This window comes from Bactrocera neohumeralis, chromosome 2 (assembly GCF_024586455.1).
Source record: "Bactrocera neohumeralis isolate Rockhampton chromosome 2, APGP_CSIRO_Bneo_wtdbg2-racon-allhic-juicebox.fasta_v2, whole genome shotgun sequence".
In the NCBI taxonomy this organism is placed as follows: Eukaryota; Metazoa; Arthropoda; class Insecta; order Diptera; family Tephritidae; genus Bactrocera; species Bactrocera neohumeralis.
The window spans coordinates 23,776,320-23,798,524 of record NC_065919.1 but is presented as its reverse complement, the minus strand read 5'-3'; the positions used below and the strand labels follow the sequence as shown (position 1 = coordinate 23,798,524).

The following is a 22,205-nucleotide window of genomic DNA, read 5'->3' as shown; positions in this document are numbered from 1 at the left end:
ACTCTTTAAAAAAAAAATACAGCGAGTCGACCAAGAACACGTTTCATACCCAAAATATCCACAAAAATCATTCAAACGACCTCACGAGAGATGTCGAGCTCTTTTGCCATCTCTCTAATACTTGCCTGACGATTTTCAAGCACTATATCCTTCACTTTTCGAAGGTCGTCCAGAACGAGGCATGGTTTCAACGATCTCTCGACCATCTTTAAAGGCTTTGTACCACTCGTAGTCTTGCGTTTCTGATAAAACTGAATCATCGTAAGACTTTTCCAACATTCACAACGATTTCACACGCGAAATTTGGTTAGAAATTCAAAATTTGAGACATATTCTTTGTTCGATAAGTATATTAAAGGCTAACATAGATTCCCCTCCAATTTATAACTTTCCAACGTGTTTTTTTTATAAAGTTAAAGATTAATATGCAGTTGTTTCAATCGTATTTTATTTGTTTAGTAAAAAAAAAAACATTTCACTGATGTATAAACACACTTTCAAACGGTTTATTATTGTTTCTTTGCTTTCATTGCGGCCCAATAAGTTTCCAACTCGTTTCCTTCCCAGTTGAGTGACTTTGTGAAAACGCTAATAATGAAAATATTAATATTATAAATAATCATTTATATAAAGATAACAGTACGCAATACCGAATAAATAAAATTGTCGTTATATTATATGTATACAAATCGTTCAATCGTTCAATGAAAATTTTACTGATATGACCCCATATATACAAGTACTTTTTAGTCAATTATATTCAAGATAACAAAAAATGCATTTTTAATGTTATGGCTTACAAACACTTTTTGAATAAATACGTTATTTCCAAAAGGTAGGGAACCCTTATGGCTAACTTCGAAGAATAATAAGAAGTGGTAAGAACCATTTAATGATTCGACACTTCTTTAATTGAATTACCACTTTTTCATGTTGACAGGTTTTTTTTATTTCCAAAGAAGTTATTTTAATACTTAACTCGCTGAATTCATTAGTTCTCTCAGAGCTTTCCTAAACCATCTATACCTCTGACATAACCTATTATAATTCATCAGTTTGACAGATATGGACATATACAATACATTTGTTAAGGGAGAGGTTAGAGTTTCAAGGTAAAAAAAAAATTATTTCTTAAATATAGATTAAGTAATTTTATTCAGACCTTTTGTACATTATTGAGCACACTTTTGACAATATAGGGTAATTTTTTAGTTCATAAACTCTAGACGCGTTTTTCTCAAAACTGCTTGTTCAAAGCCCGTGTTCACTGTCATTTCAAAACTACTTGACCGATTCATTTCAAATTTTGTACACATTTTTGACATATAAAATACCGCTCCCCAACGTTTAGTAAATTTTTTTTACATTAAGGGTGTTATCTACCCACAAAATGATGAGATTTTTTGTTTACACTTTAAATGGCCCCCAAAATGTTTAAAATAAAAAAAAATTATCAGAGAACGTTGAGGAAAGATTTTATTATAATTTGACTAATTTTTCTTGGCTTTTTATTTTCGGATAATTTCCAGTGAACACCGCAAAGTGTTTTTTCTCAAGACGTTCTGGGAGAAGCTCTGTTACCGGCTTATGCTTCAATATTTCTGCATGAAAAAATTATCCTATATTGCCAAAAGTGTGCTCAATAATGTACAAAAGGTCAAAATAAAATGACTCTGTCCATATTTAAGAAATAAACTCGCAAAAAAGTATTTTTTTTTACCTTGAAACCCTCACCCCTCCCTTAAAATCGAAAAAGATTTTGTCGTTTTCAGATACTGTTATAAGTCGGTCAAGCACAGAAGTTTGAATTAGTGTTACTTTGACGAAACCTTTTCCGCCTAGCCATTTGTCTATCTAGCTATAACAAAGATCCTTCCTGTCTACGGCACTGACCTAAACTATTTTAACTGTTTGTTTGACAGTTATGCCCACATTTACTGCATATGTAATGTTCATTAATTACTTACAAAAAGTAGGCATATTTTTAATGGCAATCTAATTGGCCAACCACACAGACAATTGATTTACGGCCATGAACATGAAAGCTGTTCAAGCGAAAAATTACAGTAATAAGGCATTTGCAAACAAGTTTGCGGCTGTCGAATTAGCTAGTTCATATACTTCAAAGAGATCAGTATGATACCCACTACCTTCCTACAAACATGCAAAACACTTACATAATATAATAGGTTTAATCTCCGCAAAAGAAAAGCCACAATATCTCGATATAAATGCAGCTCATGCCATAACTAACGGTGTTTATTTCATATCCGAGTTGCACAAATTTATATCCGACTATAAAAATAGGAAAAACTCGACAATTGAAAAGTCAACACCGTACAACAGCGGGCCACCAGATCAACCGGCCACTTTGCTAAAAAAAATACTCGTAAAATGCAACCAACCACTTTGGTCATACTAGTTACCTGTTTCGGTTACTATGCGCACTAATCGCTACAAGTTACAACATACATACATATGTACATATATGTGTAGATACTTACGTTTCGCGTAATAGTTGCAAGACTTCCTGCTCCTTTTTGGTCAGTCCATTATAGTATGCTGACAGATTGATATTCAATAGCTTGCGTGTTTGCATACCGGTTAAGAAAGTGCTTGCACCGTCTAACTGCGTAAAGTAGTACATGGCCAACTTGCCGAGTTCAACATTAGCCTCCTTGCAAATGTTGGCAGCCTTCCGGCATATATCTTTTATTTCCTCACCGGCTGGATGCCATACCTGCGGTCCAGCGTTGGTCAGAAGGCCAAGTGCATGACCGGAAGCGCACACTATACCCAAATTATTTTGCTGAAAGAAGTCCATATAGGACTTGAGCGAGTCATCCAGTAAGGTGTAACGCGCATAAGCCAATACTGACTGTGGGTGTGGAAAATCAGCCGTGCGAGAGTAATAAATTAATAATGCATTGCTTATGAGTGTGAAAGTAATCGATGGCACATCGATTGATTACATAATCACTTACATCAAATTTACTTGGCGCCCGCTCAATGCATTCCTTTAAGCGTGACAACGGATATCCGGTTACACCAATAAATTTAGCTTTTCCTTCTTTTACGATTTTCTCCAATTCCGGCAGGCATTCGTTTATCACAATGTCAAGGTCTTTAGCGAATTCGATGTCATGGATCTGAAATGGTATATACGTATATGTATGTGTGTACTTATATCTTACTTAAGGACGTCAGAGCAACAGCTTGCAATTATATTCACGTCTGTTTCACAATCAGTAGGTTTGGAACAGGTGCTTGCGCTTACTACTGAAAAGTTGGGCCTCAGGTTAGCAATCGCTGGATCTTCATTTTCAGCAAGGTTTACCCTTTCCTAGTTATATGTGTCGGTCTACACGTGAAGTTAAAGCTTCAAAGTGTAGAATCTGCTCAATACTTTGCAAGATCATTACACCTATAACCAGCGCAAACAGAATAAAAAACGCCTGACCAGGTTCGTGTCGAGTGCAGCAAGGCGCTTTGCCAAGACACGTGCTTCAACTGCACTCGTTTTTCTGGCGCAACAAAGTACTTCAAGTAGTCCAAGTGTGCTCAATCGCTTCCCCACTTGGGAATCAGCTGTAGAATTAAACCTAAGTTGCCAAGCCCATTAAGAGGCGGTAAGAGACGAAGTGATGTTCAACAGTTTATTTATTCTTTTGATTATCATATTGAATATAAACCTTATAACTTTACTCTGCACTTCATCACAATACATGAGTCCAAGACTATGGACGGTAAGGGATTTCGGGCTGAAATGAGTTTTAAATACTTCCGTAATCCATAAACTTTATATATTAAAGAAGTAATAAAGGGCTGTGTTCGGGTTCAAACAAGTTTTTGAGTTAACGCTCGCACTAACTGACATGTTCGGTATCCAAATGTAAATAATTAGTCATATCCGGTATATCCAAAAAATGTATGATCCGATTTCAAGAATTTTGAGAAGAGAGTTGCCACGTGTCAAGGGTACTTTTTGTGTTAAATTTTTCTCGATACTTTCAATAATGCTTGATTTATTGTTTTCTATTGCGTTCATTGTTCAGAAGGTTATTAAAGTTTTGCTGTTTATATTATATGAGAAGTGAACTTGGTTATCTGTGATAACTCTTATAATTTTCAGATATATGCGGTATTATAATGAGAAGTGGGCGTGAGTTTTTGGTGTAATGGCTTTGATTGTTTATAATGTACATATTATCTACTTATAATACAATTTGCTAACCACTTTAATAAAGTTTAAAAAGTACACCAACAGCTCTTGAGCATTGCTATGACCTTCTTCCCTTCATGTGCAATATCAACAATAACAAATTGCCTTTTTTCTTGTAACATACATATGTACATACCTGTATGATGTCAACGTAGTCAAGGCCAAGCAATCGCAAACTCTTCTCCACACTCTCTCTAGTCTTTTTAGCGGAGAAATCAATCATATTTTCAAACGTTTTTTCATAACGTCCAACTTTTGTAGCAATATAATAAGCTTCCCTGGGCACGTCTTTCAAAGCCATACCCAAAACTTCCTCCGAACGACCTTGTCCATAAAATGGTGCCGTGTCGATGTAATTAATACCTAACTTGATAGCTGAGTGTATAGTCTTTATCGCTTCATCCACATCAAGATCACTGCCGGCGAATAAGAGAAGCAAGTAATGCAAAAAATGTGCATAATAAAACAACAAATAGCACATGCATTTATACTATATACTTAAGTATAGGTATATAAGCGTACAATCTTTAAGAGCACGTAAACAAGTGTTCACCTGACAGCATCGCTTTATCGCCTTTCAAGTGCTGCAAAGTGGTGGAAAAACTCCACTACTTGTAAATGCAGAAATGACACTAAGATGTACTAACCCATAGAAATCACTCAAAGTGCCAGTGCCCAAAGCCACTTTGGACACCTGTAATCCGGTGAGACCGAATTTACGATATTCCATGCGCTTGCAGAGCTTTTCATCGTGGAAATCCGCAATAAATGTTGGAGGAAGTTTGGACATTATTTAATTTAACACTTTTATTTAGTCTAAAAAACCAAAAACAAAATTAGAATTTGCAAATCAAATAAAATTCGCGTCTTTATGTGACTGAAAGTGCCGATGGACTAATAATGCAATAACATACAATGTGTGCATATGCACATTTTTGCTCAGTTTGTCAGTTGACTCTCACTTCTAGAATGAGAATTAGCCGCTGAGCGTTTAATGTTCATTGAGTATATAAATAAATTGATAATATGTTGCAGTCCCCCCAACCGTGATATTTTGATAACACATACTCACCTACATATGAATTCATAAAACCTCACTTATACATATATACAATAGGAGTACAACATACAGTATCTCCGAATTTTATGTGACACATTGTTGTTTGCAATTTAGTAACAGTTAAAATTAGATTAGGAAAACTCAAGTAAGAGCCTAATAAAACCATATACATATAGTATATCTCGCATAAAAATAAAATCGGGAAAGAACAAAATATGTGGAATGAAATATAGGGCTAATTTTCCCTAATAATCAGTTATAAGTATTTTTCTGTGTTGAATGAGTTCAAGTGTTTGTATTAAATTCAATAGTTGCCGGGGAACTGACTGAAGTACCGATTTCCTCGTTTGCTGGACCAAGATGAAGGATCCAATGCAGATGATTTCTTCCTATTATGCTGAATTCTGATTCTGAAAGGTGGTTTTTTTTTCTAAAATAACAGAAACAAAAGTATTCGAAATTCAACACGAATTGAAAATAAGGAAATCGAATGTGTTGTTTTTAAAAATATTTGCATATCAGTTTAAGATTACTAGTGCAATTTGACGTTTTGAACAACTTACCGTTTATTCCTTTAGAGAATACTTAAAACTTCTCACAAGCTCGTTGTCTTCTATTGCGTATGTTGTTGTCGAGTCAGCTTAGCGAATACGTATATTGGACTAAAATGTTTTTTCATTTTATATTGTAAGGTCTCTTCAACTGTTAGTCGGCAACCGATGAACATGTTTTTGAAGCAAACGAAACAGAATTTCCGAACGATAATTACAGCTCATGGACTTACTCGAACAAACGCAATGCGTATTGGAGAATGGAGTCATGTGTAGGAGTTCACACAAGTGAGGAAAGTTCTCTGATTGTCATTCACTGGAAAGTGGCCAGAAACGATTCTTTTCCATATGGCTCAAGCAGCTCACGACTTCCGGTCCTAGTCCAAATAACCTCTGGGTAGCCAAAGAAGATCTGTTTGAAAGTGAGCTAAAATGAGAAGGCGAAACATCCACTACACAGGGTTGTGCGGCGGGTTCCAAACCCAGTAAAAAACGCCCCCAATGAAAAATTACTAACAGCCCCGGGTGATAAACCCCCCTTTTGATGACGACCGTACAAACGCATTAAGGATAACGATTTAAGGGCATGCACCAGGAATATTCGGTTCCTTAATTGGGAAGGTGTCGTTGCCCAGCTGGTTGATATCTTCGTTAGAGTGAAAGCTGACATCATCGCCGTCCAAGAAAGGCGATGCACGGGACAAGGACTGAAGCTATTAGGAAGAGAAGGACGATATGACCAAAGATGCCATCTATGAGCGCTTGGAACGATCTATGAGAGCTGCCGTCGCCACGATGTCAAAATCGTGCTTGGCGACTTAAACGCCAGGGTGAGCAAAGAAGGTATCTTTGGCACAACAGTCGGTAAATTCAGCATCCACGAGGAAACATCCCCAAATGGGTTGAGGTTGATCGACTTCGCTGGGGCCCGAAAGACGGTTATTTGTAGTACTAGCTTTCAGCATAGAAAAATTCACCAAACTAACTGGCTGTCTCCGGATCGAAGAGCCATCAATGGCCTCAAACACCGCGCCGTTAGTTCTGCTTTCTCCAGAATAGATAAGGAAGCGAAGCAAATGGATCTGGTAGTGAACGAGGGCAAGACGAAATATCTGCTGTCATCAAACAAACAGTCGTCGACACTCCCGACTTGGCTCCCACGTCACTGTTGACAGTCATAACTTCGAAGTCGTAGATAAATTCGTCTATCTTGGAACCAGTATCAACACCAACAATAATTTCAGCCTCGAAATCCAACTCAGAATAACTCTTGCCAACAGGTGCTAATCGGACTAAGTAGGCAATTGAGAAGTAAAGTCCTATCTCGACGAACAAAAACCATACTCTATAAGTCACTCATTATTCCCGTCCTGCTATATGGTGCAGAGGCATGGACGATGACTACATCTGATGAGTCGATGTTACGAGTTTTCGAGAGAAAGGTTCTGCGGAAGATTTATGGTCCTTTCCGCGTTGACCACGGCGAATACCGCATTCGATGGAACAATGAGCTGTATGAGATATACGACGACATTGATATAGTTCAGCGAAATAAGGACTAAAAACTCCAGCTCGGAAAGTATTCGACACAGTACCCGCCGGGGGAAGCAGAGGAAGAGGAAGACCTCAACGAATGGCGCGGTGTTGTTAACTCGGCTATAACCGCGTAAGCGGTGTCTACGCCAGTAAAGAAGAAGTTATCACACAGGACAGTTTGCTATTTCAAACCAGACTCGCTGAGAAGGAGACTTTTTAGCACCTCATGAAACACTGTGAAAATTGTGGATATCAGACGTTAATCACCCTCACTCCCCATATAAGGGTTAAGATGAAAATTACTAAATCTGCAATAACTCATTAAGTATAACTCCTAAAGTAAAAATCTTAGATATCAGAAACTATATGATTAATCAAAACTAAGTTTTGTGCATAACATAGTTTTCAGGTTTTTTAGGTAACATTGCGAAAATGAGTGAAATCGCGTACAACCACACCTAATTCTCATACATCTTAATTTTGAACTCTATACATATATGTAGATCGAGAGCTAATGACATTATCCACATAAAACTTTGCCCGCAAAGTGTATTTAGGGTCTACGATTTTAAGTACAAAAATAGTCGGGAAATCAGTATCTCTATGAAAGTCTCGAGAGTACCATTTTCTAGAAATAATATGTCGTGTTGCCAAAAAGCAATAACCTCTGTTTAACACTTCCCCTGGGCCCTCACAAACTTAGATTTTCGAACTTTCTGTTGATTCTATACTGCAAACATATACATGGCATAATGGTGAATATATGCGATATCTTAAAAAAAATAATAGATCGTCTCGCTCTAATAACAGTGTGCCCTTGTCATCAAATTATGTAGATTTTTAATTTTTAAATTTATTCAGAATTTGGTTTAGGGTCGAATATCTATCGAATTGGTCTAGACCTTGGCCTAAACGTCATACAAACAATATAACTTCCGATTATTTGAATGACTTATATAACTAATTAATATTTTTTATTATTAATTAATAAGGTCAATAATAATGTTATAATAAATACGAAAATATTTAAAACCTGGACATCTTTAAAAATTGTTTTAGTGTGTCTTTTTCTGTTAAATCTTACTATATCTTATATTAAAGTTTTCTTAATAGTCTACATTGTGTAAGTGCCATCATTTTCCTATAATCAGTAAATTTAATGTTTCTTTTTCTCGAAAAATGCATCTTTCATAAAAAAATTTCAAAGCCACATACCAACCGATTTTGCATTTAAACTGCTTTCAATTCGGACACCGAATCTCGGTATTAAACTAGAAATTGAAGGCGGGATGATTATAGGTCAACTCCAGGAATCCAAGCAATTTAAAAGTTACCCTTTTTATATCCTGAACAGGGTATATTAAGTTTGCCATAATGTTCGTAACTCCCAGAAAAAAAAAGTCGGAGACCCTATAAAGTATATATATATGATCAGCGTGACGAGCTGAGTCGATTTAGCGATATCTAAGTCCCTCAGCTTTTGAGATACCGTTTTCTTCCAAGAAACTGTAAATTTGTTGGGATCGCCGATATCTGCTCACGATATTGGCTTGTTCACTAAGTCTGATCTTTATGATTTTTTTCACAGCCAACTTCACAAACCGGTTTACGGTTATGTATTTGAACAGCTGATATAGTAAGGCTTATTTGTTATAATTAAAATTTCTTTAATTTTTTAAAATAGTTTTTGTTTGGTGCCCTAACGAAACTGGAAAAAGGAACAGGGTAGCAAAGTGGTAAAAATACAATTCAAGTAAGACAAAAGATGTGTGATGCAAAAATTGGTTTGCAAAATACAACTTTAATCTTGAGGACGCACCACAGCCTGGAAGACCTCTTACAGCCGATGTGCAGTAAAAAGTCGTTGGTCGAAGCAAATTGTCATTGCTAAAAGATTAAATTTATCTAACGCGATCGTTGACGTTACACATAAAAAATTCGTGTTTAAGTTGCACTAAAAAACGTAATTACTTAGTGAACGACCCAATAGCATATATCTGTCATACAAACTGAACGATCGGAATCAAAATCTTGTATGGAAAAGTTTTCGATTTGACAAGCCACGTTCACGAAATTTCGCACGGCCTATTACTCAAAGCATTACTACAATATCTGAATGAATTCTCTAAATCAGACCACTATGGCATATACGAGGTGTGTTCAAAAAGTATCGCGACATTTTGCTGACAGTTTTCTTCGATTGCAGCAGCGTGGTGCATCATGAGTTCTTGCCACAGGGAAGAACGGTCAATAAGGAATATTACCTGCAAGTTATGCGCAATTTGCGAGAAGCAATCCGCCAGAAACGCCCGGATTTGTGGAAGAACAAAAATTGGCTTTTGCACCACGATAACGCCCCTGCTCACACATCGTTGCTTGTGCGCGACTTTTTGGCCAAAAATAACACACTAATGATGCCGCAGCCACCGTATTCCCCAGATCCGTCCCCCTGAGACTTTTTCTTGTTCCCTAAACTGAAGAGGCCCATGAAAGGACGACGTTATGCTTCTCTTGACGAGATAAAGACGGCATCGAAGGAGGAGCTGAATAAGATAAAAAAATGATTTTTTGAAGTGCTTCGAAGATTGGAAAAACCGTTGGCACAAGTGTATAATATCTCATGGGGATTACTTTGAAGGGGACAAAATAGATATTCATGAATAAATAAATAATTTTTGAAAAAACACAAAATTGGCGATACTTTTTGAACACACCTCGTAAATAGTTGTCTTCCAAACCGACCGATCAAAATCAAATTATTGTGTGGCATTTGTGAAGGGTATATTTTTTGTGGACACATATACGTATGAAATCTTCATTTTGAACAAAAACTGTTGTTTCTGTCAAAATTTAGGATTTTTATGAATATTAATTCGATATTCGAATGATTTAAACACCCTTTTCAAAAGTTTGGAAACAAACGCAAATAAATCGAGTTTTGATTTAAATATGTATACGTATGTATATATTTTGTAAAGAACGTCATTCACAATTCGGTTTAATACATATAAATATATTTTAATTTATTAAAAAAAAGACATATAGTATGTATATTCGAATGTATAGATCAGATTATAGAGAAATTTCATTAAATTAATAAATACACAAATAAAAAATATCGCAATTTCAGGCTAGAAGCACCGAATCTAGTTTATAATTAGTGCTAAAAGCGCTTTACAATTCTAAAACACCAGACAGCTTACAATTACGTAAGTATGTTTGTCTGTCGTTACAAAGTATTCGTGTTTTAGAAGAATAAGTCACCAAAAGTATCCACTTGTGGTCGATACAACTGTTGTTGTGGTCGCTGTTGTTGTTGACGCCTTTGAGGAACAATAATGTCATTGATCTCATGCACAATACCATTAGTGGCGATCGCATCACACTTGGTCACGCCAGCATTTTCAATCTTCGGACGACGTTCGCGTGTAATGCGCAAATGTGCGCCATTCAGTGACTCAATCGAACGCACAAACGGCCAGTTTGTCGGTATGATACCCGCACAGCAGACAACATCATTCACGATATGTGTCTTGATCAGATTCTCCAATTCGGCCTTATCTTTGGTAAGTGTCGTTTCCCAGTCAGCAACTTCTTCGAACACATCATTCTTGGGCACGAGCAAAGTGTAGCTATCACTGGCATTCGCTAAGATGCTGGTAAGGTTAGCGGCGCGCACCAATTCGAGGAATTTGCTATACATGGGATTGGACTCCAAGACTTGCAACAGATTCTACAAAAGAAGACATGCAAGTTAGAGGTTTATTTGCGAAATGTCACATGGTTATTGCATTGCTTACCATTTTTGGTGCCACCAGCGGTTTGTCCACTTGATGCAACACAGAACCGCAGCTTTCATCGTCGAAGTGCACGAGACGTGCGCAATTGACCGTTGCACGATTCATAACATTGGAGAAGAGCGAATGTGTGGAGTAGAGATTGATGCGCACCTCAGGACCGGCAATAGTTGGTAAATTGGAATCAGACAAGTCGCAGGTCTTAGTCATCGGCTGTGCAAAATGATAATTGAGGAATTCAACTAATTCCGCATTATTGCGTAACGATTCTGGTGATTCTTCCAAAATCTGTGCCCACTTGGTGGCTTGTAATGCCTTGTCGGTTGGCGCGAATACAGTCACATTATCCATATCGTCGTATTTATCAACCAAACCAGCGGCCTCAAGCAAATGCTTGAAGATAGTGACATTCTTCTCTTGCATCAGTGTCGATAGTGGCAATGCCGATTCCGTTGGTAGAATAGTGTCAATTACGTGCAACACGCCATTGGTGCCCATTATGTCTGCTTCAGTGATTTTCGCAATGCTATTGATCACCACCGGCTGTTCACCCACTAAATCGGCGACCTCTGATTTGCCGACGGATGCTTCGCTGCGATTGAAACGCATCGGTTCACCGAGCAAGTTATAGGCGGTTGTCTTGGCACCAGGTATGGAGGCAACGGAGCAGAAAGTCAAATCGAGTATGTGATTTTTCAAAATATCTACAAAAGTGGAAAAAAAATGAATACAATAGTTTCACAATATTTTAGAAAGTGTACGGAAATGCATATTGCATATACTTACTTGCACCACAGCCCTTGCCCTCCTTAAGTGCCCGACGTAGTTGGGGATCGACCTTTTCGAAGGCATCGTCAGTTGGCACAAAGATGGTGACTGGTTTCTCACCTTCCAGCAGTTCACTCAGTTTGGTGTTCTCAAGTACGGTGCGCATAATCGACATATCGGGGCGTTCGCGTATTAAATCCATAACATTCTTTGTTACTGGCTTCATAACACCGTCCATAGTGTGTATCAAACCCTGTTCCGATAGTTTATCATGTTTTACAATTGGTATACAGTTGGCTGTAAAGCGGTAAGGTTCACCGCCCAAAGCCAATGGCACTTCAAAAGCATTAATGCGTATGGACTGACCGGGTTCTTGCGCCTTAAGCAATTGATCGTTTTTAAGATCGTACAAACTGACTTCGCCATCAACGATATGACGTTTGTATAAGTTCATCATGGCAGCATCACCCTTTGGCTCAACGGCGTTCTAATTTTTTTAGAGAAAAAAAAACACATGAAAATAAGTTCAATAATCCATCAGTTAATTACTTTTGCTCTTCACTTACATTTTCGCTTTGCAAATGATCAATGTAATTATTGAATGCCGCATCCACAGGCATGAAGATGGTCACGTTTTTGTTGTTCAAGACTTCGCTAATGCCGACGTTCTTGGCAGTTGCCACGAACTCTTTAGCTCCCATATCGGCTGCTGTTGCATCGATGCCTTTGATTTCCATTTTTTCACATGGTGTTGCGAAGTCAGCATTACGTGGACGTCCATAACCATGACAGCACTGACGTGTTATCGTGATTGTCTTCTTTTTGCCATTTTGGTTAACGCTAATGTTTGTAGAAAAGAAGCAGTGCAAGGGAAAGGGAGTTTAGTTGGTAATTAGAAACACCGTTACAACACAAAACAGAGTTCAGCTTGGAGCTTTGGTGTTTTCTGTACTTCTTGTGCAAGGAAAAATAAGACTGCTGAATACTTACACCCGTGTGCATACATGTTTATTTGGCTTCTCAACACATGAGTTAAGGCTAATGTGGAACTGTCCAAATATGTTGGGTCTTACATCGACGCTCTCCGAGACACCAGGTGCAAGCTCTTCAGTATCATTGGGCTTCGAATCGGCTGAGGTTTCGTTTTCTTCCTTTTCGGTGCAGACGTTCGGGCTAAAAATGAATAAATATATACATACATATGTATAAATAAGTTTATATCTTAAACCAAAACTAAGCAATAACTTATTTCAATTATATTATTTCATCGCGTTTTACTTAAATTGTATATTTAAGGGGTTACATGAGTTTACGAGTTACAAAAACTACAGACATTCTATTGTCTTATTAAATTGTGCAATACCTCTAGTATATTGTCTTAAATTTTCAAGTTGATCCGAGAAATAGTTTTGGAGATACAGCCTTGAGAACTTGTGCACTCGTGACTAGCTGGGCCAAGTGCGCCGTCTTTAAACGCGTTTTTGTCGAAACTGTGTTTTTATCGAGAAATACTCAACCGATCTTCATGAAATTTTAAACAGATCTTTGAGATACAATTCTTAGAGACTTGGACGAAAGTTTTTTTACGATTACAACTATTTGAAAAAAATCGCGAAATTTTCACTGAAATTTTCATTTATTTTTAAATATCTGCCAAAAATCCAATTTTCGGCTTTTTTTCCTTGGTTCAAGTTCTAAGTTAAAGTTTTAACTAAAACACGTATTTTTTATACTTTAAATGATCCTGTAAGGAGTTATTCTGCCATCGCGTTCACATCTTTTTTTCCGAGGGGTCACCGGAAATGGCGTCGCAATGGCCGAGTTTAAAATATTTTTTTCCAAAAATTTCAGAATTTCTTTGTGAATAGCGTATGTTTGTAATAATAAAAAATTCTAATAAAATATTTATTTTTTTTGTACGAGAAAAGAATTGTTGAAAAAGGCTGTGTTTTACCCCAGGAAACCCATGTAACCCCTTAATACTCACATTGAAAGAATCTATATTTATTGTAAGGTGGCATCACCACAAAATTTAATTTTGCTTGTAATGATAATTTAAATAATATGCTTGGACACTCGTACTCTAAAGTTTAATTATTTGCTATATTTTTTCGATTTTGTAACTAAATAACAAGATAAAATTAATGTTAGAATGAGAATCAAAAACGTCACGTTGTTTTACTAATTGATCTAGATCATTCATTTAGAGCATGAATCTACGTTGCATAGTTTCAATTATTTGAAATTTTAATTTAAGCAATTGAATATTTATTGCGCTGAAAAATTAGCTCAGATACCACTATTGGTAGATAGAATTTATCTAAAAGGTAATTACATACTCGCACATATGAGAGATGCATACATATATGTATAAGGAAATTCCTGAATATTTATTAAAATGTAAATAAGTCGCGCCTGATTTTGCGATCTTAAAAGTTTAAAAATATTAATGTTATTTATGTATATCAAGTTCAATATAATATTGTTTTGAGACTGAAAATTCTCAACACGTCACTGGGTTTCTTTTTTTATTGGAGGCTACTTTTAAAATAAGCTGATTACTAATAACCGGTAATTAGCTAATTGTTGTCAGTCAATTAACTTTCTAGAAGTGTCATGTGTGAGTACCATTAACCTACATGCCTATATACTATATGTAAGTATGTACTTAACTGAGTCTGAATATACAGTTGTTGTGACAGATAAATTGTACGTAAATGAATGCAAATCTTACTAAAAATGTTTACATAGTATATCTAAATATATCTTATAATGCATCTAATCAATATGTATTATCTATTGTAAAAAAATATTTATTTCCAAATGACAAATAAAATAAATTTTTTTTATAAACAATTTAAGTTCGAAATTTTGGTCAAAATTCGATTTTTTTTTTGTGAGAGACAAAATTGGCAAATATGTTATTTTGCTTATTCCTTCGATTAATTACTGAATTTAACATTACTTTAACAAAATCTCTTTGGTTTTTTAAATGCAGAGGATTCAGTTTAGAGATATAAGGGTCACCGCAAAACGTGTTTTTTGAGAGAAGCTCTCGGAGATCAGCTGCCGTTCCTTGCCAAATAAATATTTTTCTAATACTAAGTCTTAAAATACTGTTAAAAGATACCATAATTTTTTCAATCAGTTTAAAAGTTTTCTCAGAAAAAGTTCTGGAAAAACCGCTTTTTTTGCCTTCTAACTGTATATAACCCCTTAAAAACTTGTCACTCAAAACCTTCATGCGGATCCGCCACTGGTCTGAGTGATGTATTCTTCCCGCAAGTCGGTAAAGTAAGTCGTACAGAGTATGAACCATAATTTCATTCTGACAAACTTTTTGTGATTGAATCATGTTAAGAATTTTAATTACAAATTGATCACCAAGCTCATTTAATTTGACTCAATGCTGTCAAAGCTAAAAAATGTAGGTCAAATTTTGAACAAATAGTCTTCAAATATTAAAAGTTAATTAAAAGTAATAATGAAGTAAGTAATAACGACCCACAATTTATGCCGCGATGTCTGAATTTGGTATACCCGCAAAACTAATACGGCTGTGTAAACTGACGTTGAGCAACTCCAAAAGCTCCGTCAGGATCGGGAAGGACCTCTCCGAGCCGTTCGATATCAAATGAGGTTTCAGACAAGACGACTCCCTATCGTGCGACTTCTTCAATATGCTGCTGGAGAAAATAATTCGAGCTGCAGAACTTAATGGAGCAGGTACAATCTTTTATAAGAGTGTACAGCTGCTGGCGTATGCCGATGATATTGATATCATCGGCCTCAACACCCGCGCCGTTAGTTCTGCTTTCTTCAGACTGGACAAGGAAGCAAAGCAAATGGGTCTGGCAGTGAACGAGGGCAAGCCGAAATATCTTCTGTCATCAAACAAACAGTCGTCGCACTCGCGACTTGGCTCTCACGTCACTGTTGACAGTCATAACTTGGAAGTTGTAGATAGTCTCGTATATTTGGGAACCAGCATAAACACCACCAACAATGTCAGCCTGGAAATCCAACGCAGGATAACTCTTGCCAACAGGTGCTACTTCGGACTGAGTAGGCAATTGAAAAGTAAAGTCCTCTCTCGACGAAAAAAAGCCAAACTCTATAAGTCGCTCATAATTCCCGTCCTACTATATGGTGCAGAGGCTTGGACGTTGTCAACAACTGATGAGTCGACGTTGCGAGTTTTCGAGAGAAAGGTTCTCCGAAAGATTTATGGTCCTTTGCGCATTGGCCACGGCGAATATCGCATTCGATGGAACAATGAGCTGTACGAGATATACGGCGACATTGACATAGTTCAGCGAATTAAAAGACAGCGGCTACGCTGGCTAGGTCATATTGTCCGGATGGACGAAAACACTTCAGCTCTGAAAGTATTCGACACAGTACCCGCCGGGGGAAGCAGGGGAAGCGAAAGATCTGGCTTCGCTTGGATTATCCAATACGCGCCAAGTACCGAAAAGAAGAAACGACTGGCGCGCTGTTGTTAACTGGACTATAATCGCGTAAGCGGTGTCTACGCCAGTAAAGAAGAAGAATAACGATCCAGTCGAATTAGGAGTTGAAATAATAACAAAAATGTTGTTGGAAAACATCGATTTTCCACCTTAAAAAGTCTTATGACGTAAGTGAACCAAAATCATCTCCAATCGCATAATTTTAAGTGGTCAAGATAACGTTTACAGGCTCAAGCTTATTAACCAAGCGCTAGAGAATTTAAACTTTGACAATCTCACTTGGCTTGTTAACAGGCGAAATTGGTGGTTTTCCAAATGCATGCAATGGAAATACATGGAAGAAACTCAACATAAATTGAAGAATTTGAACAGAATCAATGATTATTGGGGGACTATTTACATATGAATGTATATACATATGTATATATCGTACTTGTGTATTTTCATTTATTGAAGCATTAAGTTTGAAGGGAAGTTATATTTCGAATTTACCCAAACTTGAAACCAAAATCTCTTTTTTTAACGGAATGTAAAAATTGAATGTGCACTTTTCATATATATGTATATATTCATATTTTTTGCATTTTTCCTTCTATTTAAATATTTGACTAATATTTGAATATCATTTTAGTTTTTGCTTCAAACACAAGTAGTGAAAGTTTGTTCATCATTAAGGATTTTTATTGCAGCCAGAAATAAGTACATACATACATATGTACATGCGTACGCACGATCAACATTTTGCATGCATAAATATTACATCTATCTTTAGAAGAAAAAATAAAAAAACCGTCGGTATGTACATAGATACCTAAGCTTATTTGATTTATATGAGAGATAATTTGTGGAAAGCTTATAGTTCAAAAGTAGCAAGCGCTTCGAACAATACTGTAAAATTGCAAAATGGTGCAATAAAAATATATTTGGTTTGGTGATATACATATGTATGTATGTACATACATATTTTTATCGTATATGCATATGTGTATTCAAGTATACGCATATATAGTAAATATGTGTATACCATTAAGCGTTGTGCCAATTTGCCGGCCGGTCAGGTTATTATGATTTGTATTATTTGTTTTTGTTTTCAATATTTGTTGTTGTAAACAGTATGCGAAATGTGCGCATGTGTATGTGTAATTGACAACATGTATGCAACTAATGGCTCACATTTAATTGAATTTTGTTGTTGTTGATGTAAATAAACGAGATATGCATGCAGCAGCTGTGGGCAAAGTGCAATAATAATTGACAAATGTACTTTTAGACATTTATGTACATACTTTCATACATTTATGTAAATAGAAATATACTCCAAATGCATTGAAATTGCTACTTATGCACATAAATACTTGTATGTATGTATGTATGTGAGTGTGAAAGCTCCCTGCATTGTTTGCCAAAACAGCAACGGCAGTGTTGTTAGTCCCCATTTATTAGCAGAAATTTCACGAATTAGCGGGAAAGTTGAAAAATTGCCGGCTAGGCGCAAATTGGCGCGTCCACACTACATACATATGTACAAATAACTGCTACTCGTACATTTCTAAGTACTAATGCATGCAAATTGGAGACCCGCTTGCACGTAACAGTAAGTCCATTGTTTGCTAACGTTAACTATTTAGCACACGTACAGATACATGAATATATACATATGTATATAGGTACATATAACTATGTAAATATGCATGCTAATAGTTTGAACAAACTCAAATCTGAGACCGTAAAATAGAAAGGGGAGGCTGTGCGTCAATGACACATACAATTTAGAAATAAAAATTCTACAAAGTTCCAATGTGAGAAGAGCTTTACATTTGTGTGATATATGTACATACATATGTACATATAAGTATGTATTTCATATATGCGCATACATATCGTCACCTAAAATGCAAAACAATGTATCATCAAAAAAACCGAAATTGAGTTGAGCGGCTACGCTGGCTAGGTCATGTTGTCCGGATGGATGAAAACACTCCAGCTCTGAAAGTATTCGACGCAGTACCCGCCGGGGGAAGCAGAGGAAGACCTCCACTCCGTTGGAAGGACCAAGTGGAGAAGGACCTGCCTTTGCTTGGTATATCCAATTGGCGCCACGTAGCGAAAAGAAGAAACGACTGGCGCGCTGTTGTTAACTCGGCTATAATCGATTAAGCGGTGTCTACGCCAATTAAGAAGAAGACGAGTTTTTTACTCCTTTCGATTCACTGCACCATGTTATATATACATACATATACATATACATACATACATATGTATGTAGCATAACCAATATATAACCTATTTATGTTTAACCAAAACTCAAATTTTGTTTCAATATGAGTGGTTTCTATTATATCGTATTTCCTTCGCCTGTAAACTTATGAGAAATGATGTTACGTTATTTTCTCTTTTAGGTGGCATGTGGCATATGTTCATACATTTATAAATGTGCATTTGCAAGTTTATTTGTATACTAAATTAACTCCTACATTTACTATGGAAGTGCAGTAGGAATATGCATACTTACATACATATACATCCATTCAAAAATATGTATGTATGTATGTTCATACATATGAGCAAATCTAAAGGTTGTTTCAAAATTAAGGCAAGATTGGAATTAAATAGAAAACACAATTTTTAGTCTTTCGATTGCAATTTTTCTAATGAGTCATAAGGTAAATAGGATAGGCTTATTTATAGAATACCATATCGGGAAAGTTTTCTCCACGACTATCCATGCACATGCAACGTTGAGTATCCTCCTTTAAAGTACGCATGGTTGTGTGCTTCTTGCAATAGGCCTGTTATTTTAAGATAAGAAGCTAAAAAGACATCTAATGGTGTTAAATCACACGATCTAGGAGGCCAATTCTGATCATTAAAACGAAAGTTTGTACGATCTGTAAATGTCTCATGCATTAAGTGACGGAGAGTTTCACGGGCTGTGCGACAAGTGACACCGTCTTGTTGAAACTACATATCGGCCACATCAATATTTTCCGGCAAAAAAAAACAGATTATCACGTCGCGTTATTAAGCGCCAGTAACAGTCACTACTTGACCAGCCGTATATTGAAAAAAGTGTGGTCCAATTATGCCTCCAACTTCAAATCCGTACCAAACTATAACATATTGTGGATTTATTTGTTTTTCGATATTTACATCTGTGTTTTCAGAACCCCAAAAGCGGCAATTTTGGCGATTAGCAAACCCATTAAGGTGAAAATTCTTTGATTTTGCTTAAAAAATCGGCATTGGAACTTTCATTATTTTTGAAATATTGTTCAATAATGGAAACACATTATTCTATCATTTTTACTAAGTCTAAACTAACAGCTGTCGATTGTTTTTTAAACGTTGTCAACACTTTACCACCGCCATAAATGGTGAAAAAACTAAATCTTGCGTTAATTTTGGGACACCCTTTATATATGTGTGTATTAACCAGTTTATTTTTGCAATGAAAGCGATCTTCGCAAAACTAATTGAAATGGAGGAAACAATTTACTTAATCGTTCGTTTGATTGCATAAGCGTACGGTGACATCTGCTTTGACAACCCAGGAAAAAATCTTGAGTGATTTGTAATGCCTATATAGTTAGTACATACTCGTACTTATGTATGCATCTAAATGTTCTTTTAAATTTTATAATTCCTTATTTATCTTAAGGCGTAGTAGAATTTTCGCACGGATGATTTAGATTCACAGTATGTACTCGTTAAGCAACACTAGTAAAAAAGTGTGTGTCCGTTGCATTTATGAAATTATTATATAGAATATGTTATAATAATTATTATTAAACTACTGATTGTTATTTAATATATATATATATACATTAGGGTGTCCGCTGAAGTTTCAATTGCCCTAAACACGAGGATCTAACGTACTATATGTATACAAGCACTTTATTTTGAAATTAAGCCGTGACAAAAGTACATTTATTTCTTATGTTTATGTATAACAATGGACTTTCCCATGAGATGAGATAAACTTACAACTTTGAAATATATTCTAATAGCAGATTTTTATCTCTACAAAAACGTCTTAATGATTCTTTTAATAAAACCATTCTTTTAAAAGTTATATGAATATATCAAATGCACTGAGCATTCATACAAGTGATTTATGCTTTCTGTGTTGCTCATACGACATGGTGGAACGTATACCTGAATGCTAAGTGAGTACATTTGATGCATAATTTTAACTGCGTATAACTTGCAAAGGAATATTTTTAAGAAAAAATCATTGAGACCTTTTAGTAGAGCGGAGGAACATTTTGAAATAGAATATAATATTTAAAAGGTTGTAGGTTATTTGTTTTAGAGAAAAAAGTTTACCAAACAATTCAATTTATGTTTAGTTTTCTGTCAAACAATCAATATCGTGTGTTTACAAGCCAATTTAGGCGAGAGTGTGTCTCGCCTGAACAAAAATTTGTCAAAATAGGTGAAGTTCTCTAGAGGTTCGTTAAACCAGGAGCCTATGAAGAGTCTCGAGACTTCTAATTCTTCATTTTCATTTTTAATTAACTGATAACCATAACCCATAAAAGCGCAATACTTGAACTTTTAAGTTCTCAAAGCTTAAAGCAATAAATTTTATTAAGCCTCCTCTATCGATGAAATATAACCTAAATTTTTTAACTTTCACAGCGTTAACAGCATGGATAGCGTACCATAAGAAACATTTTAAGTTGGAACCTTTTTTAGGGCAAACCCTGCAACTTTAGCTAGTCTTTGCATAAAAAAATCAACTTGAAAAATAACGGACACCCTAATGTGCACACTATATTTAATAGTAGATTATTAAATTTTCTAATGAATATCAATATTTTTAGCTTAGCCTAATTCATATAGCAGATTTTTATAAAATTTATTAGATTAGCAACTATTTTATATTCTTAATAACGTTTTATGGGGTCCCAATCCCAATAACTTTGGGACTTGTAGACATAACTGGTAGATGCTTAGCGGCGGAGACTGCTATCTAGTTGCGTTCACAGTGAACCGTAAGAAGGCTCCGAATTACTAAGTCTTAGCAAAGGCAATATCGCTTCAATTATAGGTGCTCTGACTGAACATTGTTCAATAGACTCTTTACCAAAGCTGTAAGGACAGGAGAGGTGGAATCATCCTGTCAATTCTTCCTCTATTGCCCGCCTTTTGCCAGATTGAGATTGAAATATCTCGGCACACACCTTTGGCGAACGTAACGAAGTTGCTGGGATTAATTTTAACCGATTCTGTGCTAAGTTTAAACCGCTTCCTCAATGTATTATGAGCATCTGGTTTTCCACCTTTGGAACGCATATCTGATCAAGTAAGATTCATCGTTTTAGGATCAATCTAACGGCCTTACCTAACTTAACTGTACTCTATATTGTATTGAAATTTTAGGCTTCTAGAAAATTTTTATTTTACATGTTTTTTTTTTTAATTTTCTCAGTTTTACTTTGAATGTGGCTCTATTCCAAAATATGTTTAAATTGTTAATCATATTTGTTATGCTTTCATTGTTATTTTAGAAAGTGACTATTTAGTGCAAGTCAACCAATCAACTAATTGCGCACCTCAGTATGTATGTATGTAGTAGTCAATGGTTGCGGTTAACAAGTGCATACTGTACTTTCATTGTCTTTATATATAAGGTTAAACTTACCACTAATGCCATGCTACAATATGCAAAATAAAATAAATATAATTTTCTAGAAAGTTAAAAAGCAAATACTTTGTATTTCGTGATATTCTTTTTTGTGACCACAGCAATATTTACTGGGATACAAGTACCTTCATCTTTTTAAACTTTATATG

At 35.9% G+C, this 22,205-nt stretch overlaps 2 protein-coding genes across 3 annotated transcripts in view; both read right to left on the bottom strand.

Moving 5' to 3' along the window:
• Positions 1-426: 426 nt before the first annotated feature.
• On the bottom strand, positions 427-5,126 carry LOC126752415 (uncharacterized). The gene is made up of 5 exons (XM_050463236.1): positions 4,870-5,126; positions 4,359-4,638; positions 2,985-3,149; positions 2,505-2,878; positions 427-588 (listed from the first exon to the last, which is right to left on the bottom strand). Exons 1-5 carry the CDS (start codon positions 5,010-5,012, stop codon positions 510-512), a joined length of 1,041 nt encoding a protein of 346 aa, XP_050319193.1. The 5' UTR covers positions 5,013-5,126; the 3' UTR covers positions 427-509.
• Positions 5,127-10,300: 5,174 nt separating this feature from the next.
• LOC126768052 (transforming growth factor-beta-induced protein ig-h3) overlaps positions 10,301-22,205 on the bottom strand; it is a 29,439-nt gene continuing 17,534 nt past the window's right edge. For both annotated transcript variants that reach the window (XM_050460500.1, XM_050485971.1), the window contains exons 5-9: positions 12,925-13,107; positions 12,501-12,774; positions 11,953-12,421; positions 11,170-11,870; positions 10,301-11,102 (exon numbers count right to left, since the gene is read on the bottom strand). In XM_050460500.1, coding sequence (XP_050316457.1) covers positions 10,617-11,102; positions 11,170-11,870; positions 11,953-12,421; positions 12,501-12,774; positions 12,925-13,107 — 2,113 coding nt within the window. In that variant the 3' untranslated portion in view covers positions 10,301-10,616. The remainder of the gene's footprint in view (positions 11,103-11,169; positions 11,871-11,952; positions 12,422-12,500; positions 12,775-12,924; positions 13,108-22,205) is intronic.

Bases quoted from the DNA above. Each gene is read 5' to 3' on its own strand.
- LOC126752415 (XM_050463236.1), bottom strand. From the start codon at position 5,012: ATGTCCAAACTTCCTCCAACATTTATTGCGGATTTCCACGATGAAAAG. The intron at 4,639-4,869 runs GTTAGTACATCT...ATTCGCCGGCAG, and splicing joins ACTTTGAGTGATTTCTATGG to TGATCTTGATGTGGATGAAG. The intron at 3,150-4,358 runs GTATGTACATAT...ATACCATTTCAG, and splicing joins ACTACGTTGACATCATACAG to ATCCATGACATCGAATTCGC.